Source organism: Phacochoerus africanus, chromosome 3, assembly GCF_016906955.1.
Source record: "Phacochoerus africanus isolate WHEZ1 chromosome 3, ROS_Pafr_v1, whole genome shotgun sequence".
NCBI classification, from domain to species: domain Eukaryota; kingdom Metazoa; phylum Chordata; class Mammalia; order Artiodactyla; family Suidae; genus Phacochoerus; species Phacochoerus africanus.
Window position 1 is genome coordinate 119,918,123 of NC_062546.1, and position 27,941 is coordinate 119,946,063.

The window sequence follows — 27,941 nt, forward strand, 5'->3', positions numbered from 1 at the left end:
GTGAACTATTCTTCTGGTTAAATTAATATAGTACATTCACACAGTAGAATGTTATGCGTGAATGAGGTGACTTGTAGTGACATGGAAAGAGTTTTAGGATGTGTTAAGTGAACAAGGTGCTGGACAGTGTATAGAGGAAAAAGGGGAACAATGTATATTTTTACTTAGAGCTGCACGGAAATTAGTGCCTGATTACTTGTGGGGTTGGAGAGTAGAGTATTCCTTGCCTTTCGTTTTGAATAGTGTATTGTTTTTAATAGTCCGTTATGTTTGAATTACTTCTAAAAAATTAGGATTAGTTATCATTGGGTTAGACTACTTTATCCACACACAAATATGCTTATAATAATTACCCTTGCAATAGTGAGTATGGGTAGCAGTATATGCTGCTTCCAGGGGTGCTTTTAAGTTTTGCTTGGATGTCTAAGCAGTTTTAAGAAGGTGTACATACATGTCAGGTTTATGTTATAAATAATGACAGTTTGCTGTATGTAAGAGTGTTGACAACCGATGAGCAATATAGAGCATTAATTCTTTAACTTCTGGACATATCTGGAAAAAGTAAGCCCTGTAATGAGGGGTCATTTTCCACCTTAAAAGTGGAGCTCAGTAGAGCTCTAGTGATTTTCTCTGTTTAGTGTAAAATCTAAATCTTTCTTTCATAGGTTAGACATAATTAGATATGTGGAAAGACATTTACCATTAGGATTTTCTTGTATTTTGGGACTATTTTAAAAATTAAAATGTAAGTTTATATGAAGCAAATGCTGTAAACATGCCTTATGAGAAGTGAGAGAAATGCTAAAACAAAGTAAGAACAGTCTTTTATATATAAAATTATACACATGCTTTTTTGTTATTTTTTATATATTCCCTTCACCTGTGTTTTCCTCTGGTTTTAAAAGGCCCTAGTGGGTGTTCCCTTGTGCAGCAGGTTAAGGATCCAGTGTTGTCAGTGCAGTGGCTCGGGTTGTTGTTGTGGCCTGGGTTCGATCCCTGGCCTGGGAACTTCCATATGCTGTGGATGTGGCCAAAATAAATAAATAAAATAAAAAAGGCTTAGTGAACTACTTATGGGGATAGAACTTGGAACTGTTCTGGAACCTTGAATTATTAGATCAGAATGAAACTGTTTTTTCTGGATGGGGGGAAAGTGGGATGGACAGGGAGTTTGCTATTGGTAGATGCAAACTATTACATTTAGAATGGATAAGTAGTGGTGTCCTACTGTATAGCACAGGGAACTATGTCCAGTCTCTTGGGGTAGAACATGATGGAAGATAGTATGAAAATGTGTGTGTGTACATATACACACACACGACTGGGTCACTGTGCTGTATAGCAGAAATTGACACAACACTGCAAATCAACTATAATGAAAAAATTACGCTTTTGCTCTATTTATGGAAAAAGCCCTTGAATTGAATTCTCTAGTTCCTTAAAGCATATTGCTTTGAGATAGGTTCAGTTAATTGTAATAGCCCTTATATATAGAACAACTCATCCAGCCCTGGAACTCTCTGGGGTAGGCCATTGTCTCTAGGTAGTTTGGCAAAACAGCAGTGAGCCTCCATCTGTACTAACTATAGATACATTACCAGTAAAATGTAGGCTGATTATAGTACTAAAACAGTGTGGGTGGTAGGAATTTCTGTCTACAGTTACCTGAAATTTGAGTTTCAAGCTGTTTTATTTGACAAAGTTATTTTTATTTGACCTTAGACTTTTGGGGGGCTCCCATACTTTATATAAGCAAGCAGGAATGTTTCCTAGGCAATTACCCATATTGTACTGAACTTGGAGAGATCTAATATTTTCTTATAGCAACCTTTGGGCTTTGTGAGGGATACTTTGCTCGTGCTAGCAGAATGCTGGCTAAGAAATAGGAAGAATAAAAATTATGAAAAAAATCCTTTAAGTTTTAAAATAGATTTACCAGCAAAGAAAAGGGCAGAAGTTAGATCTTTAGGTCAGTGTATATAGGTAATATACTGGAACTCAAGCATTTACTAAATCATTATTTTTTCATGCTTGGATTTTGTAGAATTTGAAATTTGGTCAGCAGTTGATACCGATTTTTAGTAGACATGAATGATTGTTCTGAGCCATGGAAATTATTACCTCGAAGGGTACCCTCTTTCTTTTAACCAATTTTCCTTTGGACATATTTTTATTTTAAAATGTAGTTTATCAAAAAGACTTTGTATTTGCTTTGAGGATCAGTTTAAGAATAACGTTAACATTATATTGAAATACCATGATAAATATATACTTTTGTGGCGTATTAAAAATGAAACACAGTTTAAGAAGGTTTTTAATAATAGCATGGCTTGTGTGCTACAGTAATAGAGACTTTAAAATTTCTCTGAAAGGAATTATTTTAATTAAAATGTATGAAAGTCAGAACCTCTATAAATGATCTCTTTGGTTATAGTATAATGCAGCCTATGTAATAGTACCTTTATGGTCTTTTTACTTTTATATAAAAATTACAATGTGGTAATTTATTGGCATTCTCTGAATCTAGACTCAAAGTCAAAAGCAATTTTGAATTTTTTTCTCATGTTAACATGCAACAAACTTTCTTATAAATAACTGCTTTTTACCAGCTAGTATAATTTGTATCTAAAATCAGAAAGCTTTAGTCCAGTATTTGTGTTTAGTCTAGATTTTTCTTTAAGAAAAATCCTTTGTTAAGACAAAACTGCTGAAATGAAATAGCTCAGAAAAAGGAAATTTTCAAGAAACCGCTTAACATCGGATGCATATAGCTTACTCTACGGTCTGGATATAGATTAGGCTCATAGATAATGTCATGAATTTCCCGTTAAGGCACAGATGGTAAGGGTACTTATCGGATAGCAAAGGCTGTCTTCGTTTTCATAAAATCCTACCAGGCATTGAAATGAATACATTTTTGGGGGGTCTTTAATAGGAATAAAGCTTTCTGCTTGGTTTTAATGGTAAAATACTTATATTGTATCACAAAGACATGTATTATTAAACAAAAAGATCATATAAACCTACCTCTTGTCTGAAAGGCTGCAGTTGAAGCGATGGTATCGTCTGTTTGTAATGCAGTCCAGTGCACAGCCAAGATGGAGCTGTGCTTCTATTGGTTGAACCACAATGCAGCTGACAGTTTCCTCTATGTTCATTTGCATTAAGTCCTGCCACCCTAGGAGTAAATCATTCATAAACTTGAATAGAGCTGTCTGGATTCTCAACTGTCACTCCCCTTTTTTGCCTTATTTTTTTGTCTTTAAGCTAAATTTCTATATAGGAATTTGTGAGTTAGTAACAAATTAATGATTCCTCAGTGTTTAGCTGGACAATTTCAGATCCTCCAGTGATTATTTCAGTGCCAGGGCTATCGAGAGAGGTAGTAACCTAGGAAACAAACCGTCCAGGTTTACCATCTCTATATTTCATCTAGGAAGTGTGCGTAAAATCTCGTAATTGATATTTTCTTTATTCTTCTTTCCTTTCAGTACTTGTTCTTTGTGTAAATCTTGCTTTCTGGAAGTGATTATCTCCATGTGGTGGTTTGATTTAGATGAAATTCTGAGGGAAAAGAAATGAAGTTTTCATCTTAACTAATTGGGAGAGGGTTAGTTTTGATAGGTACACCACTTACATTACAAAAGCAGCCTGTGAAATTCAAAGTGCAGAAGAATCCTCAGATGGATATTTAGAGTTAAAATATTTTTATTATGGTGTATTAGAGTTGTGGTCTAAGAGTAACAGTCAAATTTTTGATTATGGAAGTGTTTTAACAATCCAGACTGGGTAAATATTTGCTATGCAGACTTATTTTTTAAAATTATGGCTAAATTAGCACATCTGTCTCTAGGGCCATTAAAGAGTACATGGAAATACTCTTATTTCATTCATTCGGTCAACTGGTATTTATTGTTTACCAAACCTGTGGCATTCAGTTGAACACTGGAGACCCTGTGGTAAATAAAACTATGTGCTTCATGATTGGCCATTTGCATGGTACTTCTCCTTAACATAATGCCCTTAACATTATTCATAGTCCTCCCAGCTAGTTGTTTATTTAGTAGTGTAGGATATATGTAATATTAAAGTCAATCAGGAATTCATTATGCATTTATGAATTTCTGTACTCTGACAAAATTTCCAGTTTGGGATGGAATAATCTGTGTTAAAGGCTAATTAATGATACAAGGCACCTCATGGGATTTACAACTGGATTTGAATCTTTTTTTTTTTTTTTTTTGGTCTTTTTGCTATTTCTTGGGTCGCTCCCTCGGCATATGGAGGTTCCCAGGCTAGGGGGCCAATTGGAGCTGTAGCCACCGGCCTACACCAGAGCCACAGCAATGAGGGATCCGAGCCATGTCTGCGAGCTACACCACAGCTCATGGCAACGCTGGATCGTTAACCCACTGAGCAAGGGCAGGGACCGAACCCGCAACCTCATGGTTCCTAGTCGGATTCGTTAACCACTGCACCACAACGGGAATTCCTGGATTTGAATCTTTACTCTGCCGCTCATTACTCTGAGTTTTACTATGTTTAAAATGAAACAGTAAAACCTAAATAAGATTTTTGGGAGGGGTTAAATGAGGAAATCATTTACTATGGTGCTTGGCAAATAAGTTCAATAAAAGTTACTATTATTGTTGCAAGTGTCCTGAACACCTTTGGAAAATGACCCATGTAGGAAGTATTTCATAATTGAAATAGGAAATATGAAAGCACACCTGTAAAGCATTTCTAATATTGTTATTTTTAAAAATAGGTTTTAAATAGGTGATAATTGTAACAAAGTTATTTTAAAAGGAAAATTGTGTATGAGGTCTCATTTTAATCTCAAAAATCATACTCAATGAAGCCTTTTCACTAATCTCAAAGGAATATAATGTTGCCTTCTAGAAGCTGTTCTTTTGGATCTCTGACAATTGTTACATTTGACTTGTGGTTGTTCTAATGCATTCTTTTGTTTAAATTATTATTACTAAACTGGTGCCAGAAATTGACTCTTCCCCTTTTATTTAACCTCTTCCTTTGTGGATCAGCCACACGGGAACTTTATAATATCTGATCTAATGCCTTACTAATAGAATGTGTACTTCTGAAATACCTTTCTAGTATATTTATGATTTTTTTTCCCTTTTTTTTCTTTTTAGGGCTGTCCCTGTGGCATATGGAGGTTCCCAGGCTAGGGGTCTAATCGGAGCTACAGCTGCCAGCCTATGCCACAGCCACAGCAATGCCAGATTGGAGCCAAGTCTGCAACCAACACCACAGCTCACGGCAACACCAGATTCTTAACCCACTGAGCGAGGCCAGGGATCGAACCTGCAACCTCATGGTTCCTAGTTGGATTCAATTCCGCTGTGCCACAGTGGGAATTCCATGAAATTTTTTTTTTTAACTCTTCCTTCCTGTTACTAATGGAATGAATTTGTGATGCAATGGTAGCATTAGGATTTCTGCCTGTAAATAGGCAACAATGTTATATGTTCTGAACCAAATTATCTTCTATATAGGGTGGTACTTGTTTCATGCTGTCATCCTTTTTAAGCATCCATGTTTATGCAGTGGCAGTGCTTGTGTTTTTTATTTTTAATATATCTAAAATTTTAAAATAGTTATGATATAACTATTAATTACTGTTAATTAGTATCTTTGTTTTATGTCAATAAACAGAAATTGATGTAGTAGACGATAAATTTAACTTTTTATCCTTTAGAAGTAACCCCTTCACTTCTCATGGTTTTAAGTCTGTTAGAAAAGTACTATGAATCAGATTGAGATTTGTTGTTGTCTTGTTTAAAAAGCGTTGCTTTTTTTGGTCTTTTTAGGGCCTCACCCATGGCAGATGGAGGTTCCCAGGCTAGGGGTCAAATTGGAGCCGTAGCTGCTGGCCCACACCACAGCCACAGCAATGCCAGATCCTTAACCCACTGAGCGAGGCCAGGGGTCAAACCTCCAAGTTCTCATGGATACTAATCAGGTTCAGTTCTGCCGAGTCATGGACGGGAACTCCTAAAGAGCATTGCTTTTAATTATGGGGGAAATCTAATCAGAATTTAAGGAAAGAGGGGGTGCTTATAAAAGAAGTGTTTTTTAATGCTTGCAATCCTCAGTGAGAGGATGAAGAATTATTATGTATGCAAAGATTTTGAATTTGTCTTACCAAGGTTTTATAGGATAGAATTTACTACATAGAAAAACTCAAAACAAGTATTTTACCAGTGTTACATCATTGTAGCTGTTTAAAAGTCATAATCACATCTAATATGAAAATGTTACAATTGTTTTTTGAACCTCATTTTCAGATCATAGCAATGGATCATTTAACTTGAAAGCACTATCAGGAAGCTCTGGATATAAGTTTGGCGTTCTTGCTAAGATTGTGAATTACATGAAGGTAAGTACTTTTTAACTAACAAAAATCCTATTGACTTTTTGGCAGAAGAAGGATTGAAATTTTCAGAAGTAATTTTGTATGGAAATGTCAAATTTTATCCAATTGTGTGTTTCAGTATGTGTGGTTTATTGTATGCCTATTATACCTTAGTAAAACTGCAAAAAATATTTAATACTTCAAGCCTTTTACATTGTATGAAATTAGCATTTTAGTGAGTCATCCAAGTATATTTAAGCCCACTATTTTCACTAAATGAAATTGTGCTCAGGAAGTAGATATAGTCAGCTTTTAACTAGTCAATACCTTGTGATAAACTCAGTGAGAAAATGTGAATAATGTATAGAATATTGCCTCCATTGATGCGAGAAGTAAAAACTACATAGTTCAGGCAGATGATGGTGGTGGCTTTTCTATATCTTAGAGGAGAAATTCAAGAATTACTGAGGATCTTAGAAAAACATTGACTCACAAAAGAATTAGAATTCTGTGTTTGGTGGAAAATTTAGTATTTTTTGAGGTAAACTTTGAAGTTTTGATGATACAACATTTTCCCTTTACTAAAGACTCTTAATCCTAACTTAGTTTATTAAAGTGAAATTTCATTTATGCCTCAGATGGCTAAGTGATTTCAAATTTACCCCCTTCTACTGTCAAACTCCTATTTCCATTTAGTTTTTAGTTATACCTCTTGAAAGAGTCAAAGAAAGTGCTCTCTTTATGATTTCAAATTTCAGCTATCTATTCCTTAACATATAAACCATTATGTGAGGCTTTTCTTTTGTAATTTGAGAGACCTGGGGTGTCTGGCTATATCTGAAATCTGTGGTTTGTATTTGATTTCTAGTAGAAATCTATTAGTTTATAATTTCCCATTATCAAATAATATACCCTGACATTTAGGCATTCACCTTTCATTTTATATATCCGTTCCCTCACATGGTAAACAATTATTAAAACTTGCTATGTGGTGTTATGGCAGGAATGATATGAATATGCAGATGAAATATATGCCCTCCAGGTTGTCAGTGTATTGAGAGAGACTGACTTTTTTTTTTTTTTTTTGGTCTTTTTATCTTTTTAGGGCTGCAACCACGGCATATGGAGGTTCCCAGGCTAGGAGGGTCTATTTGGAGCTGTAGCTGCCGGCCTATGTTACAGCCACAGCAACATGGGATCCCAGCCACATCTGTGACCTACACCACAGCTCACAGCAACGCCAGATCCTTAACCCACTGAGAGAGGCCAGGGATCAAACCCACGTCCTCATGGATGCTAGTCGGGTTCACAAACCCCTGAGCCATGATGGGAACTCCAAGACTGACATTTAAATGTCATGTTTCTGCTACTCTGTGAAAATAGTCTTCATTTATCTAGATGACCCTTACAGCTTTGTTAATCTAGGACAGCGATCTTCAAATTTTTACTCAGTTGTTACCTGAAACAATTTTGAAAAACTGTCCTTTTTTATATTTTTAAATCGATAACTGTAACTTTTAGCTTAAGTTTAAATAGTGACACAGCATGTAATTTCTGGCATGTTGTAATATATCAGTAAAACTCAGCACTCTTAAATTTACCTAAGGAAATCTAAATGGTTTTTTGAAAAACATAAAAACAAACTTAGGTGGTTGGGAATTTTAATTATTTCCCCTTTCCAACTTATGTGTCTGTTGTGTTACTCCCACTGAATTTTATCCTAATGTTATGTATTTTTGTATTTAAAAATCTTATTGATCATCTGTCTAACCTATTTGTCACAATAATATGTATATAAATTGAAATTAGGAATGTTTTCCCTATGACCATAAGGCTATAAATATTAAAAATATTTTCTGGTTTGAATTAGAATTATTATTACCACACAGTTGGTTAGAATAACATACATATATTAAAAATTTTTTTTTTTTTTGCTTTTTAGGTGCATACCTGTGGCATATGGAAGTTCCCAGGCTAGGAATTGAATGGGAGTTGCAGCTGCTGGCTTACACCATAGCAGTGCAGGATCCAAGTCATGTCTGCAACCTACACTGCAGCTCATGGCAACGCTGGATTCTTAACCTACTGAGTAGGGCCAGGGTTTGTTTCTGCTGAGCCATGGTGGGAACTCCTAGAAATAACAAGTTTTATTTTGCGGTAATTAATAAAGAATAAGCATACCTATTGCTAAAATGAATCTGTTTTATAGCTAGTTATATCTTATGTAATGAGAATTGACTAATTAGAATAAAAATTTCATGATGTAATTTGACAGAGTAGGTTTTAACTACCACACTGAATAATACACCCTCAATCTAAAATAGTTCTTAGATGGTTTTTTGCTGTGGGTTTAATATAGCATAATTTGAACGACTTGTTCTGGAAAATACTTCTTTTTTTTTTTCTTTTATTGTTGTTGTTGTTGTTGTTGTTGCTATTTCTTGGGCCGCTCCCTCGGCATATGGAGGTTCCCAGGCTAGGGGTTGAATTGGAGCTGTAGCCACCGGCCTACGCCAGAGCCACAGCAACGCAGGATCCAAGCCGAGTCTGCAACCTACACCACAGCTCACAGCAACGCCGGATTGTTAACCCACTGAGCAAGGGCAGGGACCGAACCCGCAACCTCATGGTTCCTAGTCGGATTCGTTAACCACTGCGCCACGACAGGAACTCCCTGGAAAATACTTCTTTTATATTTAGAAGAATCAGGCTCCTTAATTGGATTGCTTTAGTTCTTTTTTTAAAAAAATGTAATTTTACTGAAGTCTAGTTGATGTACAATATTGTGTTAATTTTTGTTGTACAGCAAAGTGATTCAGCCATACACATATACATATCCATTCCTATGTTATCACAGAACATAGAGTGTGCTTTACGGCAGATCCCTGTTGATTGTCCATTCCATATATCAAAGTATGCTTTTGCCATTCCCAAACCCCCAGTTCACCTGTGCCCCCTTCCCCTTTGGTAACCATACTTTTGTTTTCAAAGTCTGTGAGTCTGTTCTCGTTTGTAAATAAATTCATTTTTTTAAATTCAACGTGTAAGTAATATCCTATGGTGTTTGTTTTCCTCTGACTTACTTCACTTAGTATGATAATCTCTGGGTCTGTCCATGTTGCTGCAGATGGTGTTATTGCATTCTTTTCTATGGCTGAGTAATATTCCATTATATATATATATTTTATACACACACACACACACACACATACACACATATATATACACACACTTCATCTACTTTGCCCATTCTTCTATCAGTGCACATTTAGCTTATTTTCATGTTTTGGCTATTGTAAATAGTGCTGCAGTGAACATTGAGGTGCTAGGTATCTTTTAAAAATGAATTTATTTTTTAATTAATTTTTTGCTTTTTAGGGCCGCACCTGTGGCATATGGACATTCTCAGGCTAGGAGATGAATTGGAGCTGCAGCTACAAGCCTATGCCACAGACACAGCAATGCCAGATCTGAGCTGCATCTGTGACTGATGCTGCAGCTTGTGGCAATTCTGGGTCTTTAACCTACTGAATGAGGCTAAGGATCAAACTTACATCCTCATGGATACTAATTGGGTTCATAACCTGCTGAGCCACAATAGAACTCCCAGGAACCTTTTTTTTTTTTTTTTTGGTCTTTTTAGGGCCACATCCACAGCATATAGACGTTCCCAGGCTAGGGGTCAAATTGGAATGGTAGATGCCAGCCTACACCACAGCCACAGAAATGCCAGATCCAAGCCATGTCTGCAGCCTACACCACAGCTCATGGCAGTGCCAGATCCTTTGATCCACTGAACAAGGCCAGGGATCAAACCTCCTTCCTCAAGGATACTAGTCAGGTTTGTTACTGCTGAGCCATGGCAGAAACTCCTACATTTAGTTTTCTAAGGCATTGACATACTGTTTTCCATAATGGTTGCACCAGTTTCTGTTCCTACCAACAGTAGAGGAGGATTCCCTTTTCTCCATACCTCCTCCAGCATTTATTGTTTGTAGCCTTTTTTTTTGGCTGTAGCTGTGGCATGTGAAAGTTCCTGAGCCAGGGATTGAACCCATACCACAGTTGCAACCTGTACCACAGCTGTGGCAATGCTGGATCCTTAGCCCACTGCACCACATGGGAGCTTCTGATTGTAGACTTGTTGATAATGGCCATTCAGACTGGTGTGAAGTGATACTTTATTATAATTTTGACTTGCATTTCTGTAATAATTAGTGATGTTGAGCATCTTTTCATATGCTTTTTGGCCATCTGTCTTCTTTGGAAAGATGTCCATTTAGATCTTCTGCTCATTTTTTGATTGGTTTGTTTTTGATATAAAGCTGCGTGAGATTATATATTTTGGAGATTAATCCCTTATCAAATGCTTCGTTTGCAAAGATTTTCTCCCATTCTGTGGGTTGTCTTTTCTCTCTCTCTTTTTTTTTTTTTTTAATTGTCTTTTTGGTATTTTCTTGGGCCGCTCCTGCGGCATATGGAGGTTCCCAGGCTAGGGGTGGAATCGGAGCTGTAGCCACCAGCCTACACCAGAGCCACAGCAATGTGGGATCCGAGCCGCGTCTGCAACCTACACCACAGTTCACGGCAACGCCGGATCGTTAACCCACTGAGCAAGGCCAGGGATCAAACCCGCAACCTCATGAATTCGTTAACCACTGAGCCATGACAGGAACTCCTGTTTTTTCTCATTTTTAAGCATCTTATTTTTATTTTTTGGCTGCTGTGTGGCATGTGGAGTTCCCAGGCCAGGGATCAGATCTTCAGCTGCAGCTGGGGAGACAGGAACTTGCCAAACAGTGTTTTTTTTAACTTGTCCTTTTGTTTGAGTCTCCAGAGTTTATTACACCTCTGGGCAGTGCATTCTAAGTTCTGGGTGGAGGTGAGAGTTGTACTTTTTTTTTTTTTTTGGTAAAACGGGGGCAGGCTTGTTTTGAAAAGGAAAGAGTACATATGGAAGATGATCTCTAAACTGATTGTTGAAAAGTCTTCAACTGTCCCTTTTGTACCCCTTTTGATGATTCGATAAAACCAAGAACATAGAAGGAAAGCAAAAAAGGCAACACAAAATGCTCCTCATTCATTTACTGATGGAAGGATTCTTTTTTTTTTTTTTTTTGTCTTTTGCCATTTTCTTGGGCTGCTCTCGCATATGGAGGTTCCCAGGCTAGGGGTCGAATCGGAATTGAAGCCACTGGCCTACACCAGAGCCACAGCAATGAGGGATCCGAGCCGCATCTGCAACCTACACCACAGCTCACGGCAACGCCGGATCGTTAACCCACTGAGCAAGGGCAGGGGTTGAACCCGCAACCTCATGGTTTCTAGTTGGGTTCTTTAACCACTGCGCCACGACGGGAACTCCTGATGGAAGGATTCTTTAATTGCTCAATGACAATTATTTAGAAGTTATATAGAGAAGGTTCAAGGGATGTCATTAGGGAACTATTATGAAATAGGTGAAGTGAGATTTAGTGCACCAAGTACTAATAAAGAGGAAGAAAAAATTAAGAGCCAGGTACAAGAACTTCAAAATCATAATGCCGAGAGCATTTGACATAGGGACAAACTGTCCAGCACATCTCACTAGCTCCCGAGATGGTTATTGTTATACCATGGCCTAGTAGTTTACATTATAATAGTAACTGAGAAGTCAAAAAGATTATATTCGTTGGACTTATTTAAGAAGGTAGAAGAATTTCATGGTGCATATTGGAAGGATTTTTATAGAGATAGTTAATGTAAAACAAATTTGAAAGTGTAAGTCTAAAAGCCTTCCATATCATCTTGAAAATTCCTGAAGGATGCCTCATTCTCCTATGAGACACTGCTTTGGTTTTCAAATGGCAAATCAGTGGTGCACTTTGTTTTAGGCAAAATGATTTTTCTTTTGATCTTACTCTTACCCTTTTATGTGGATGTATTTCGGTTACTTAAGACATAATGTTGAAAAATTTGGTTAGTTTGGTTTAGCCTTGGATGCTTGTTCTCAGCATCTCTTGGGAACTTCTAAGAGGTGCAAGTTTTTGGGCCGCTTTTTAGATCTCTTGACCTGAAATTTGGGGGGGTCAGCACCACAGTCTGTTTCATAAGGCCTTCCTTGAGGTGATTCTGATGCATGCTGAAGGTTGTGAACAGCTGGCCTGGCTTCTCTCTGAATTAATTCTTTTTTTTGGTTATGCCTTCAACATCTGGAAATTCCACAGACCAGGGATCAAACCCAAGCCATTGCAGTGTCAACACAGGATCTCTAATCTGCTTTGCCACCAGGGAACTCATCTCTGAATTAATTCTTACGATCATATTTGAATTTAGAAACTCTGAAGTCCAGAGAAGTTAAATGACTGGCTTCTATAAGCTCTGGTTGACAGCAGGGTTGGGTCAAGAACATAGATTTATTTAGTCTTAAATATTTAAATCATACACCAGTATCTCATAAATACAGCTGTAAAAATTCTTAAAAAGATGGGAACAAATCAAATCCACTCATATATAAGAAGGGTAATAATATATGATGAAGTAGAGTTATTCTGGAAATCTAAGAGTGGTTATTATTTGAAGATCAGTCAGTGTGAGTCATATTAATAGAATAAAGAGGAGTTCCCGTCGTGGCACAGTGGTTAACGAATCTGTCTAGGAGCCATGAGGTTGCGGGTTCGATCCCTGCCCTTGCTCAGTGGGTTGAGGATCTGGTGTTGGCGTGAGCTGTGGTGTAGGTTGTAGACGCGGCTCGGATCCCTCATTGCTGTGGTTCTGGCGTAGGCCGGCATGTACAGCTCCAATTCCACCCCTGGCCTGGGAACCTCCATGTGCCGCAGGAAGCGGCCCTAGAAAAGACAAAAACAAAAACAAAAAAAAAGAAGAAAAATCATAGAATCATTGTAGTTACAGAAAAAGCTTCTGGTAAAATCTGACACCATTTATGATAAAAACTGGTAGCAAGCTTATAGTAGAAGCAAAGTTCCTAATAGAACAGCCTTTCTCAATCTTATCCTGAAGGAACCCTTGAAATAATTTTTAGATCTCAGAGCCCTGGTAAAAAAGATTGTTAAATCTGCAGCTCATGAATATTATTTAATTTATGAGTTGTGGCTGTAATAAGCCAATAATTGTCAGTGTTCTCTTGGATAGAGAACGAGGTTTTCTTTGTATGTATTTTGCCCAGCTTATTAGCCTACTTTTTTGGCTTTTTTTTTTCCATACCCTCGGCATGTAGAAGTTCTGGGCCAGGGATTAAACCCATGCCACAGCATCGACCCAAGCTGCAGCAGTGACAACACCAGATTCTTAACCTGGTGTGCTGCATGGGAACTCCTACTAGCTTACTTTTTTTTTTTTTAATGTGTGTGATTTCTTCTTCCCAGAAAGGATGTGCAAGTCAGTTTTTTCTTTAATTTTTTTTTTTTAACCTTATCCAAGTGAGCAACTTAGTTGTTTACGAATGGGCAGAGAAAGGGTCCTTCACCAGGCATGTGTTTTTTGTTGAAAGGGAGGGAAAATGTTTAATTTCATTATTTAGTCATTGGTGGTTTTCAGTAATGCTTGACACTTGCTGATATCCTCACTGTCAAACCCAAACTGCATTGCAAGATTTCCTTTGCTGTATGATTTGTCCAAAGATTCTCTTTTCCTTTGAAATCCAGAAGTCACTTGAAGTCAGCTTTTTTTCCCTAGAACTTTGCAGAAACTCATTCAACCGGTTTGTATAATGAGAAAAAAGTCTGCTTAGAATGCTAGTGTCTGCAGTCATTCTTCATTTTCAAAGCACTCAGTAAAGTATGGTTTCCTATTTTCTTTTTTTTTTGTTGTTGTTGTTGCTATTTCTTGGGCCGCTCCCACGGCATATGGAGGTTTCCAGGCTAGGGGTTGAATTGGAGCTGTAGCCACCGGCCTACGCCAGAGCCACAGCAACGCGGGATCCGAGCCACGTCTGCAACCTATACCACAGCTCACGGCAACACCGGATCATTAACCCATTGAGCAAGGGCAGGGACTGAACCCGCAACCTCATGGTTTCCTATTTTTTTTTTTTTTTGTTGTTGTTGTTGTTGCTATTTCTTGGGCCGCTCCCACGGCATATGGAGGTTCCCAGGCTAGGGGTTGAATTGGAGCTGTAGCCACCAGCCTATACGAGAGCCACAGCAACGCGGGATCCAAGCCGTGTCTGCAACCTACACCACAGCTCACGGCAACGTCGGATCCTTAACCCACTGAGCAAGGGCAGGGACCGAACCCGCAACCTCATGGTTCCTAGTCGGATTCGTTAACCACTGCGCCACGACGGGAACTCCCTGGTTTCCTATTTTCTTGAAAGCACTTATGTAACTTACTTTTCAGCTTAAATGTTCTTTAAAAGAGGACTTGTCTGCTGGATTTCCATATTGTTATAAGAGATTTATGTGCTCAAGTGCACTGATCTTTGAGTAATAGAGGAGATCATTTTTGTGGCATCATTCAAGTTATTTTTCATTTTATTTCCAAGGATTTTGGATACTGTTACTTGTCTAAAGAAAGTAGTGTCTTGTGACAATATCATAACCATCATTGTCATCATGCTTTTTTTTCTTAAACAAGAGTGGTAAGGGAGTTCCTTGGTGGTCTAGGGGCACTTTCACCACTGCAGCCTGGGTTCAGTCCTTGGTCTGGGAACTGAGACATCAAACTGCTGCATGCTGTGGCCAAAAATAAATAATACCCGCCCCCCCCTCAGGAAAACCCCAAAAAACTACAACCCCAAATTGAGAGAGGGGAAAGCCTTTTACTGAGCCAGCTTTTCATGGGGCACGTCAGGGAGGGTATCATGGTGGTTCCTCCGAGACAGACCTTTGCTTCCAGATAGGAGGATACCACTCAGATGTCCTGCTCTTTACTTGTTTGTGGCAGTTTTTGCAGCACAGTTTTTCTTGAAATTTACCATCATTTAAACACTTTACAGATAGTGCTACGTGACTTTTTTTTTTGTGAAATCTGTTGGTTTGTCAACCTGGATAGATAGGCTGTTGTTTCTCAGTTTATTAAACAGACTTCTTGAGCATCATGTGACATGTCATCAATTTGTTGACTTATACTGTTTGGTACTTTTCAGTGTCTTATATAGTGCATTTTACTCACTGTCATTTGGTATGTTGACATTATTAGGTTCCCACCATCTGTGTGCTATCCCCCCCATCCTGATTTTCTGGGTATTAAGTTTTACTGCTGATAACTTGCCTCCTGAGCCTTTTCACTGAATGTGACCTTTTTTTCCCTTAAAAGCTTTGCTCTGTTCGATTTGAGATTCCAGTAGCTATTTAAAATAGTAAGTACCTTGACTTGCCCAGTGCCCATAAGTGTCTTTTCAGTTTTGCTGGAACTATTGTAAGTTGTTTGTCATGATGAATAACGGAACAGGACATCTTCCTAGGGTTACTAGGCTATGTAAAACTCATTGATCAGTAGCTCTCATTGTAATGGTAGGCTTTTTGGTATATCTTGTTGCAGTGGTGCAGTGAAGTTGTTTAGAAGGTTCTAGTTCTTTATCACTAGTTTGGTTAGAATTGTTTGTGGGCCTAGGCTTAGAATCCTTGTCTATCACAAATTTCATCTTCAGAAATCATCACAGTGGCTTCAGACATGTTTATAAAACAAGTGCTAATAAGTTGCAAAACCACAGAGAACACTGACTTTGCAAAAAATATGAATACCTCACAGTATTTGACTTTTATTACTACATGATCCATGTTTTGCAACACTGACAACAGCAGAGCAGCAGGGGGCAGTTGAATCTTGGTGTGTAAGAATTCTTTGTTTAGAATTCTCCGCAGATTTCTGGTTACAGAGATGCTTGCTTGCTCTGCTAAGTCATTTGGCGGGGAGCTCTGGAAGGGAGCTGCTGGCATTGTCAGCTCACTGCATTCCCGTCTGTGTAATAGAGATCTTACTAGTTATTGATAAGCTCCTCCTCTTTCATCAGAAACTGATCATGGGCTCAGCCAGATGAATATAGCCCTGCTCCCCACGAGGTGCTAAAAGACTTCTAGTCAAATCGTAAGCATGGCAGCTCAATAGTTGCCTGATACATGAGCAACTGCAATGCCCACTGTATGTAGTTGAAAATAAGATATTTAGGAGTTCCCATTGTGGCGCAGTGGTTAACAAATCTGATGAGGAACCACGAGGTTGCGGGTTTGATCCCTAGCCCCGCTCAGTGGGTTAAGGATCTGGTATTGCCGTGAGCTGTGGTGTAGGTCGAAGACACGGCTCGGATCTGGCATTGCTGTGGCTCTGGCGTAGTCTGGTGGCTACAGCTCCGATTGGACCCCTAGCCTGGGAACCTCCATGTGCCATGGGTGCAGCCCTAGAAAAGACAAAAAAAAAAGATGAAAATAAGATACTTATTTATAAATTACTCTTTCTTAGGGTATGCCTAGTGACATCTTATGGAACCTTAGGGTTCTGTGGAATAATGGTGGAGAAACCCTGTGAAAAGAGTGTGTTTGAAAACCTAGACACTTAGGGTGAATTAGTGACTGCTTTTCTCTTGAGGACAGAAAGCACTTTTTCATTTTTCTTAAGCTGTATTCATTCTTCTGTTTCCAGATTAACTTGGCCTTTTGATAATTTTATATTTTATTATAATGGGGACAAGTTTTATTTATTTATTTATTTATTTTTGCTTTTTAGGACTGCGTCTATGGCATATGGAGGTTCCCAGGCTAGGGGTCAAATTGGAGCTAGAGGTACTGGCCTATACCACAGCCATAGCATCACCAGATCCGAGCCGAGTCTTCGACCTACACCATAGCTCACGGCAATGCCAGATCCTTAACCCACTGAGCGAGGCCGGGGATTGAACCCGCAACCTCATAGTTCCTAGTTGATTCATTTCTGCTGCGCTATGATGGGAACTACAAGAGACAAATTTTAATAGTAAAGGAAACTAAGGAAAATGTAATACATTTGATAATGAGAGATAATGGATAATATGGAATAGTTATTTTGAAGGAGTTGATCTGGCTGTCTTTGGACAAGTAAAATTACCATAAGCTCCTTTATGCCTTCTAATTTAGGCTAGGCACTTCCAGGTCCATATATCCAAAATATACAAAGTCCTAGTGCAAAATATTACATTGATCTCCACCAATTTTTTTTTTTTTTTCTTTTTAGGACCTCACCCACAGCCTATGGAGGCTCCCAGGCTAGGGGTCTTACCGGAGCTGTAGCTGCCGGCCTACACCACAGCCACAGCAACATCAGATCTGAGCCATGTCTGTGGCCTATACCACAGCTCATGGCAATGCCCTATCCTTAACCCACTGAGCGAGGCCAGGGATTGAACCCGCAACCTCATGGTTCCTAGTCAGATTCGTTTCCGCTGTGCCATGACGGGAACTCCTCCACCAATTTTTTGTCCACCCTGAAATTATTTATTTATTTATTTATTTGTCTTTTTGCCATTTCTTGGGCCGCTCCCGCGGCATATGGAGGTTCCCAGGCTAGGGGTCAAATCGGAGCTGTAGCTGCCAGCCTATGCCAGAGCCACAGCAACGCAGGATCCAGGCCGCGTCTGCGACCTACACCACAGCTCACGGCAATGCCGGATTGTTAACCCACTGAGCAAGGGCAGGGATCAGACCTGCAACCTCATGGTTCCTAGTCGGATTCGTTAACCACAGCGCCACGACGGGAACTCCTCTCCACCCTGAAGTTAAAATTTTTCTAGCCTACTGTCTTTTTTACACATGTTTTAATGTACTACTGTACAGATATACTGTGTATGTTATAGACTTGTGCAAATTAGATATTTTGTAATTGAGATAAAAAGTAAAATGAATATGTTTTCTTAAAAAGCCCTTTTGCTAGTTGAAAGCAATATGGTTGAACATGTCATGTCTGAAAATCTTCATTTAGCCTTTTCTTATAAAAATGATATTTATGTCATTTTAAGTTTAGTTTATTTGGATCCTTGTTTTTAATTTGCTTTCATAGCTATAAATACAAGGATTTATAGATCTAAAGGGAAGAGAGTACTTATCTTAATTTTTTATTGCTGCTGTTAACAAATTACCGCAAACTTGGTGGCTTAAAATAACACAAACTGATTATCTTACAGTTTTTTAAGTCAAGTCCACAGTCATTTTCCCCAGGCTAAAGTCAGGGTGTAGGCAGGATAGTTCTTTCTGGAGGCTCTCAGGGCCCTTCTGTTTTCTTTCCTTCCTTTTCAGCTTCTAGAGGCAGCTGCATTTCCTTACACATGGCCCCTTCTTTGTACCACTCCAGCCTCTTACTTTCCTTTGTCACATCTACCACTATTCATATTCACTGTGACTCTTCTGCCTATTTCCCCAGGATGCTGGTGATTACATTGGGCCCATGCAGATAACCCATGATAATCTAGCTCAAGATGCTTAATTTAATCACACTGTGAAGTCACTTTTGCTCCATATGGTAACACAGTCACAGGTTGCAGAGATCTGGTGGTGGATGTTTTTGGGGGAGAGGCTGCAGTATTGAAGGGAAGGAATTCAGTGGTGACCACAGTCATGGTCGGTACCTCTTTACAAAATTATGACACTAGTTTTTTTATCCATCTCATCGTTAGGCAGTTAAGTTAGTAAATTTCCGTCTTTCCATATGTTGCTTCATGCAGACATATCAAGAGAGTTTATAATTTTTGATGAATTGATTTTAAACTCAACAGTTTTGTTTGGAAGAGTTTTAAAATATTTCTAAAATTTGTAAGATAGGCTGATATGAGAGTTTTTATTCTTAAATATTTTAAACTCTGAAATCACATAATGATGGAAATATTCCCCAAACATTCTTTTTCCTTTTTTTTTTTTTTTTTTTGTCTTTACTGGGGATGGAGATGGTCATATGATCTGGCTCCTGCTTACCCTTTTTTTTTTTGGTCTTTTCTAGGGCCACACCTATGACATATGGAGATTCCTAGGCTTAGGGGTCTAATCGGAGCTGTAGCCACCAGCCTACGCCACAGCCATAGCAACGTCAGATCCGAGGTGCATCTGCAACCTACCCCACAGCTCACGGCAATGCCAGATCCATAACCCACAGAGCAAGGCAAGGGATCGAACCCACAACCTCATGGTTCCTAGTTGGATTCGTTAACCACTGAGCCATGACGGGAACTCCCCAACATTCTTTTTCAAAATGCTCTTTGCTCAGCATGAATTTCTTTCAAAAAATTATTTTTACACGTTGTTAAAATACTGGTTTTACTTTGAAGGAATAGATTTATAATAATTAAAAAATTGTTAGCAAACTATGAATAGCCTCTGTAATCATAGAAATAGCTAACAGATTTGAAACACTTGCCTTTTTGTAAAAAGTTGTAACTCAGTTTTAAGTGGCTACTCCTTATGGGTTTATGAAATCATTGTACAGTCTCTGTATTTTAAAGGTCTTTAAAAAAAAAAAAGATTCACCATTGTGCTGGCAGTTAACTGCAGTGTGTTGCAGAATGCTGCGAGTGAGCCGGTGAAGCCATGTCTGTCAATCTTTGCCAAGTGGGATTCCCACTCTCCCCCTCAGGATTCCTCCATGCGTGTGGCCATACGACATGAAGCCAAGGGAGTCTCTTGTGTTAGTTCACATATTAAGAATTAGTAAAGCGTAATTTTTAAGTGTAAATTTTATTTTTTTAATTACCCAATGAATTTTATTTTATAGGTGTACAACAGTCATGACAACCAAATTTTATAGCATTTCCATCCCAAACCCTCAGTGTGTCCTCCCACTCCCCCAACCTGTCTCATTTGGAGACCATAAGTTTTTCAAAGTCTGTGAGTCAGTATCTGTTCTGCAAAGAAGTTCATTGTGTCCTTTTTTAAATTCCATTTGATGTTGGTGTCTCACCGTCTGACAGACTTCACTTAGCATGATAATTTCTAGGTCTATCTATGTTGCTATGAATGCCGTTATTTCTTTCCTTTTAATGGCTGAGAAATATTCCATTGTGTGCATGTACCACATCTTTACCCACTCCTCTGTGGATGGACATTTAGGTTGTTTCCACGTCTTGGCTATTGTATATAGTGCAGCAGTGAACATTGGAGTACATGTATCTTTTTAAGTCATGGTTTTCTGTGGATAGATGCCCAGGAATGGGATGGCTGGATCAAATGGTAATTCTATTTTTAGTTTTCTGAGGAATCTCCGTACTGTTTTCCACAGTAGTTGCAGCAGGTTACATTCCCACCAACAGTGTAATAGGTTCCTTTTTCTCCACACCCTCTCCAGCACTTATTGTTTGTAGACTTTTCGATGGTGGCCCTTCTGACCAGTGTAAGGTGATACCTCATAGTGGCTTTGATTTGCATTTCTCTAATAATGAGTAATGTTGAACATCTTCTCTTGTGTTTTTTGGCTATCTGTATGTCTTCTTTGGAAAATTGTCTATTTAGATCTTCTGCCCATTTTTTGATGGGGTTTTTCATTTTTTTGGTATGGAGCTGCAGAAGGTGTTTATAAATTTTGGAGATTAATCCCTTGTCAGCTGCTTCATTTGCAAATATTTTCTCCCATTCTGTGGGTTTTTTTTGTTTTGTTTAGGGTTTCCTTTGCTGTGCAGAAATTTTTTAAGTTTAATTAAGTCCCACTTGTTTATTTTTGTTTTTACTGTCATTACTCTAAGAGGTAGATCTCAGAAGATGTTGCTGTCATTTATGTCGGAGAGTGTTTGGCTTATGTTTTCCTCTAAAAGTTTATAGTATCTGGTCTTATATCTAGGTCTTTAATCCATTTTGAGTTTATTTTTGTGTATGGTGTTAGGAAGTGTTCTAATTTCATTCTTTTCCATGTGGCTGTCCAGTTTTCCCAGCTCCATTTTTCTTTTTCAGGATGTCTATGGGTCTTCTGGGTCTTTTGTGCTTCCAAACAAATTTTAAAATATTTTGTTCTAGTTCTGAGAAAAATGTCCTTGATAATTTGATAGGGATTGCACTGAATCTGTAGATTGCCTTGGGTAGTATGGTCATTTTGATAATATTGACTCTTCCCATCCAAGAGCATGAGATGTCTTTCCATCTGTTTGTGTCATCTTTGATTTCTTTCATCAGCGTCTTATAGTTTTCAGAGTACAGGTCTTTTGTGTCTCTTTTTTCTTTGTGTCTTTTCTGGGGCCGCACCCTTGGCATATGGAGGTTCCCAGGCTAGGGGTCTAATCAGAGCTATAGCTTCAGGCATACACCAGAGCCACAGCAACTCGGGATCTAAGTTGCATCTTGCAACCTACATCACGGATCACAGCAACGCCGGATCCTTAACCCACTGAGTGAGGCCAGGGATCGAACCCACAATCTCATGATTCCTAATCGGGTTCATTAACTGCTGAGCTATGACAGGATCTCCTCTTTTGTCTCTTTAGGTAGGTTTATTCCTAAGTATTTTATCCTTTTTGATGTGTTGGTAAATGGGATTGCTTCCCCAATTTTTCTTTCTGATCTTTTGTTGTCAGTATATAAAAATGCAGTTGATTTCTGTATATTAATTTGAATCCTGTGACTTTGCTAAATTCATTGATGAGCTCTAACAGTTTTCTGTTAGAGTCTTTAGGACTCTTTAGGTATAGTATCATGTCATCTGCAAATAGTGGTAGTTTTACTTCTTCCTTTCCAATTTGGATTCCTTTTATTCTTTTACTTCTCTGGTTGCCGTGGCTAGGAGTTCCAAAAACCATGTTGAATAGTAGTGGTGGGAATGGACATTCTCGTCTTGTTCCTGATCTCAGTGGAAATTCTTTCAGCTTTTCACCATTGAGAATGATGTTAGCTCTGGGTTTGTTATGTATGGCCTTTATTATGTTGAGGTAGGTTCCTTCTGTGCCCACCTTCTGGAGGATTTTTATCAGAAATGGGTGTTGGATTTTGTCAAAGGCTTTTTCTGCATCTGTCATGAGGATCATGTGGTTTTTACTCTTCAATGTGTTAATGTGGTGTATTACACTGATGGATTTGTGGATATTGAAGAACCCTTGTATCCCTGGGATAAATCCCACCTGATCATGATGTACAATCCTTTTAATGTATTGTTGGATTCGGTTTGCTAATATTTTATTGAAGATTTTTGCATCTATGTTCATCAGTGAAATTGGCCTGTAATTTTCTTTTTTTGTGGTATCTTTGTCTGTTTTGGTATCAGGATGATGGTGGCCTCATAGAATGAGTTTGGGAGTGTTCCTCCCTCTGCAGTTTTTTGGAGTAGTTTTAGAAGGATAGGTGTTAGCTCTTCTCTAAATGTTTGATAGAATTCACTTGTGAAGCCATCTGGTCCTGGACTTTTGTTTGTTGGAAGTTTTTGAATCACAGTTTCAATTTCAGTACTTATGATTGGTCTGTTCATCTTTCCTATTTCATTTTGGTTTAGTCTTGGAAGATTGTGCTTTTCTAAGAAATTATCCATTTCTTCTGGGTTTTCCATTTTATTGGCATATAGTTACATGTAGTAGTCTGTTATGATCCTTTGTATTTCTGTGATGTCTGCTGTTACTTCTCCTTTTTCATTTCTAATTTTATTGATTTGAGAGCTCTCTCTTTTTTTCTTGATAAGTCTGACTGAGGGTTTATCAATTTTGTTGATTTTTTTCAAAGAACCAGCTTTTAGTTTCATTGATCTTTTCTATGGTTTTCTTTGTTTCTATTTCATTGATTTCTGCTCTGATCTTTATGATTTCTTTCCTTCTACTAACTTCAGGTCTTGTCTGTTCTTCTCTGTCAGGCTTTTTTAGGTGTAAAGTTAGCTTGTTTATTTGAGCTTTTCCTTGTTTCCTGAGGTGGGCTTGTATTGCTATAAACTTCCCTTTTAGAGCTGCTTTTGCAGCATCCCATAGCTTTTGGAGTGTCGTATCTTTGTGGTCATTTGCTTCTTGGTATTTTTTAATTTCCTTTTTGATTTCTTCAGTGGTCCATTGGTTGTTGAGTAGCATGTTGTTTAGTTTCCATGTGTTTTCTGCAGTTTTTTTCTTGTTGTTGATTTCCAGTCATTGTAGTTAGAATAGATACTTGATATGATTTCAATTTTCTTATAGTTACCAAGGCTTGATTTGCAGTCCAGGATGTTATTAAGTGGAAACTTTAAAAATTTTTATGAAGCTTCTAAAGAATCTTTCAAATGGATTGACCTTTGTAGCCCTGGAGTGTATACATTAGTCTTTGGAGCCCACTGTGTTGTATATACTGCAGCTGCCCCTCCTTCCTTTTTCTCTATATTCTAGTTATCATTCAGAGGCTTACCCATACTTTGCTTTCTCTTTCATCTCTTCAGATTGTACCTGTCTTTTTGGTAGATAATTATTTACCAAACTTTCATCTATGTATGTTTAGCTCTGACCCTATTTTGGGAGTTCTTGAAAGCAGAAGTGATTTTGCATTTCATTGTATGTCTCAGTGCAATACTTTTGGCATATAGGAGTTATCAATATTTGAGTAAGTGAATGAATTAACAGAAGATGCTCAGTATAGGGTTCTATCTTTTGGTATAAAAATATAAAGAGGTATGAATGAAGAAATCTTGTTCTCACCTCTAATTTCTACTTATTTTCTCTCCTGCACTGTGTCTTATAGATAATCTTTTATTGCTTTTTTAATGATGATTTCTAATGGTTCTTTGTATACAAAGTAGGGATATAAATATTTTTGTCCCTTCCTGTATAAAAGGTTTCATACTACATTTGTTTATTTTTAAAAATTGGGATAGAGTTGACATACTACCTTGTATTATGTACAACATAATGATTTGATATATGTGTATACTATGCAGTTTGGTATTATTAACTATAGATACCATGCTGTCCATTACATCTCTGACTTATTTGTCTGGAAGTTTGTACCCTTTGACCACCTTGACCCTTTTTTTTTTTTTTGAAATCGGAGCTGTAGCCGCTGGTCTACACCACAGCCCCAGCAACACAAGATCTGAGCCGCGTCTGCGACCTACATCACAGAGCTCATGGCAGTGCTGGATCCTTAACCCACTGAGCAAGGCCAGGGATGTAACCTGCGTCCTCATGGATACTAGTCAGATTCCTTTCTGCTGAGCCACGACAGGAACTGCACCTTGACCCATTTTGTTTACCCCTTATCCCCTGTGCCACCTCTGGCAACCACTAATCTGTTCTCTCTTTCTGTAAGTTCGTTTGTTTTTTGGTTCTACATATAAGTGAGATCATACAGTATTTGTCTTTCCCTGTGTGACTTGTGTCACCTAGCACAGTGCCCTTAAGGTCCAACCATGTTGTTGCAAATGGCAGAATTGCCTTCTGTGGCTAAATAACATTCCAGTATTCGATCTGTGTATGTGTACGTGTGTATAAAAGTTTTAGAATTGATTTTATTCTTTAGAGCAGTCTGAGGTTTACAGTGTAACTGGGCAGAAAAAAAAAAATATATATCCCTTGAATCTTTCCAACCTCCCACACTATCAGCATGTTGCATCATAGTGGTACATTTGTTAAAATCTTTAAACCTATGCATTGTTATCACCTGAAGTCCACAGTTTACTTTGGGATTCACTCTTGGTGTTACATAATCTATAGGTTTTGACAAATGTGTGATGAATGTATCCATTATTACAGTATCGTGCGAAATAATTTCAATGCCCTAAAAATCCTCTGTCCTCTGCCTGTTTATCTCTCCGTTTCCCTTAACCCTTGGCAACAAGGAAGTTGTTCATTCTCCATAGTTTTACTTTTTCCAGGATGCTATGTAGTTGTATGTAGCCTTTTCAGACTGGCTTCTTTCATTTAGTAATAGGCATTTAAATTTCTTCCATGTCTTTTCATGACTTGATAGTTCATTTCTTTTTAGCAATGAATAATATTCCATTGTCTGGAGGTACTTCAGTTTATCAGTTGACCTACTGGAGGACATATTGGTGGCTTCTAAGTTTTGGTGGTTATGAGTAAAGCTGCTATAAACATCTGTGTGCAATTTTTTGGGTGAACATAAGTTTTCAGCTGTTTTGGGTAAAAACTAAAGAGTACAATTTTTGGATTGTATAATATGTTGAATTTTAAAAGAAACTGCCAATCTGTCTTCTAGACTGGCTGTACCATTTGCATTTCCACCAGCAGAGAATGAGAATTCCTCTTCTCCGCATCCTCTCCAGCATTTGATGTCTACATATGTTTTTTAACTTAATAATTTGTCCTGGACATCTTTCTAAATTAGCACATAGAGAACATTTTCATTCTCTTTTTAAACATCTGTAATCTGTATAGTAGCATAGATGTTCTGTAGTTTATTTAATCAGTCCTCTGTTGGTGGCCACTTGACTTGTTTCTATTATTTTCCTTTTACAAACAATGCTGCAAGTAACCCTGTTGCCTTTCCATGTTCTGGTTTATCTGTAGGGTAAATTCCTGGAAGTGGAATTGCTGGGTTAAGGGTTTCAGTGCACTTACATTGCCAGATTCCTTTGCTCAGAGTGTATCAGTTTGCATTTGTACCAGTAGTGTGTGAGAGGGCCTCTTTCCTTACAGTCACTCCAATAGCATTGTCAAACATGGATTTTTGTCAGTGTGATAGATGAGAAATATCTTAGTGGAAGTTGAGTATCTTTTCATGTTTAAGGTTGTTTGTGTCTCCTTTTTTGTGATTTGTATGTTCTTGTCTTTGGGTCTTTTTCTTTTTTTTTTATGGCTGCGCCTTTGGCATGTGGAAGTTCCCACGCCAGGGACTCAACTGTGCCATAGTAGTGACCTGAGCTGCTGCAGTGACAATGCTGGATCCTTGATTTGCTGTGCCACAAGGCAACTTCATAAGTCATTTTCTTGTTTGGTTTTTGGAACTGTTAAAATATTAGGAAGGTGGAGTTCCCGTCTTGGCTCAGTGGTTAGCAAATCTGACTAGCATCCATGAGGGTGCAGGTTCAATCCCTGGACTTGTTCAGTGTGTTAAGGATCTGGCCTTGCCGTGAGCTGTGGTGTAGGTCACAGGTGCGGCTTGGATCCTGCATTGCTGTGGCCATGGTGTAGGCTAGTGGCTAGTGGCTCCAGCTCTGGTTAGACCTCCAGCCTGGGAACCTCCATATGCTGTGGGTATGGCCCTAAAAAGTCCAAAAAAAAAAAGAAAAGGAAGGTGAACTCTTTATGATATAAATTGCAAATATTTTATCTTAGTTTTTGATTTGATTTTATAATTTTTTTTTTGGTCTTTTTTGCTATTTCTTTGGGCCGCTCCCGTGGCATATGGAGGTTCCCAGGCTAGGGGTCGAATCGGAGCTGTAGCCGCCAGCCTACGCCAGAGCCACAGCAACGCGGGATCCAAGCTGCGTCTGTGACCTACACCACAGCCGACGGCAATACCAGACCCCTAACCCACTGAGCGAGGCCAGGGATCAAACCCGCATCCTCATGGTTCCTAGTCGGATTCGTTAACCACTGAGCCACGACGGGAACTCCTGATTTTATATAAGTTTGAAGTTAGTTTTGTCTGACTTTATAGTCCAGTCTCTTCATCACTATAATTGTACTATCTCATATAATATACCGTTTACATTCCTGAAAAGATTGATTTACTTGTAACTATTATTTAATGCAGTTAGCATTTCAAAACTGTCTTTTAATAATAGTTTCTTCCTTCAATAGACACGGCATCAGCGAGGAGATACACATCCTCTTACTTTAGAAGAAATTTTGGATGAAACACAACATTTAGATATTGGACTCAAGCAGAAACAATGGTTAATGACTGAGGTAAGAATTAGCTTAAATTATTGTAAAAAAAATTGCTATAATTAGTGTTTTAATTTGCTGAAATCTGATAATTGTTTTTGCTTTTTCTTAAAATAATTGGTGTAGGGTTTTTTGTTTTTTTGGGTTTTTTTTTTGCTTTCTAGGGCCGCACCCACGACATACGGACACATGGAAGTTTCCAGGCTGGGGATCGAATCTGAGCTGTAGCTGCCGACCTGCACCACAGCCACAGCAATGCCAGATCCGAGTCGTGTCTGTGACCTACACCACAGCTCACGGCAGTGCCGGATCCTTAAGCCACTGAGTGAGGCCAGGGATAGAATTTACGTTCTCATGGATGCTATTCAAATTTGTTTCCGATGAGCCACGACGGGGACTTCCTGTGTTGGCAAATTGTATTGTTGCTGTGTTTTAGGACATGTATAGCTTAAGGTATTGTAGGGAAAGCAAGATATTTATCATACCACTACCACTATTATGCTTTGATAGTGATGTTACTGCCTGTTGGGAAAATAATCGGGAACATTGTATATCTAAACACAACACAGGATGAAAAGGAATCCTGAAACAAACAATCAGTGACCATGATGCGAATGTGGAAATGAGTAGCATTTTAAAAATTGAGATATTTTGTCTCTAGGTATGACATGACAGTTTAGTAAGACATCTTTCTAGGACCAGTGCTTGTTCTAAAAAACAAATGTAAACTTTCTAAAATAGAATTCAGTTAATTTATTTTACCAAGCAAAATATTTTTCTTGATTTTCATAAGGTAAAATGAGCCAGTTAGTGTCATTACAGCTCATTATGTTACTAATACACAAATAGTGGTAATCCACATTTAAATTTTGATGCTTAACTTAATCTTGGATG

At 38.3% G+C, this 27,941-nt stretch overlaps 1 protein-coding gene across 2 annotated transcripts in view; it reads left to right on the forward strand.

Annotated features, from left to right (window-relative positions):
* GTF2E2 (general transcription factor IIE subunit 2) overlaps positions 1–27,941 on the forward strand; it is an 81,298-nt gene that overhangs the window by 17,519 nt on the left and 35,838 nt on the right. For both annotated transcript variants that reach the window (XM_047772542.1, XM_047772541.1), the window contains exons 3-4: positions 6,312–6,403; positions 26,961–27,068. In XM_047772542.1, coding sequence (XP_047628498.1) covers positions 6,312–6,403; positions 26,961–27,068 — 200 coding nt within the window. The remainder of the gene's footprint in view (positions 1–6,311; positions 6,404–26,960; positions 27,069–27,941) is intronic.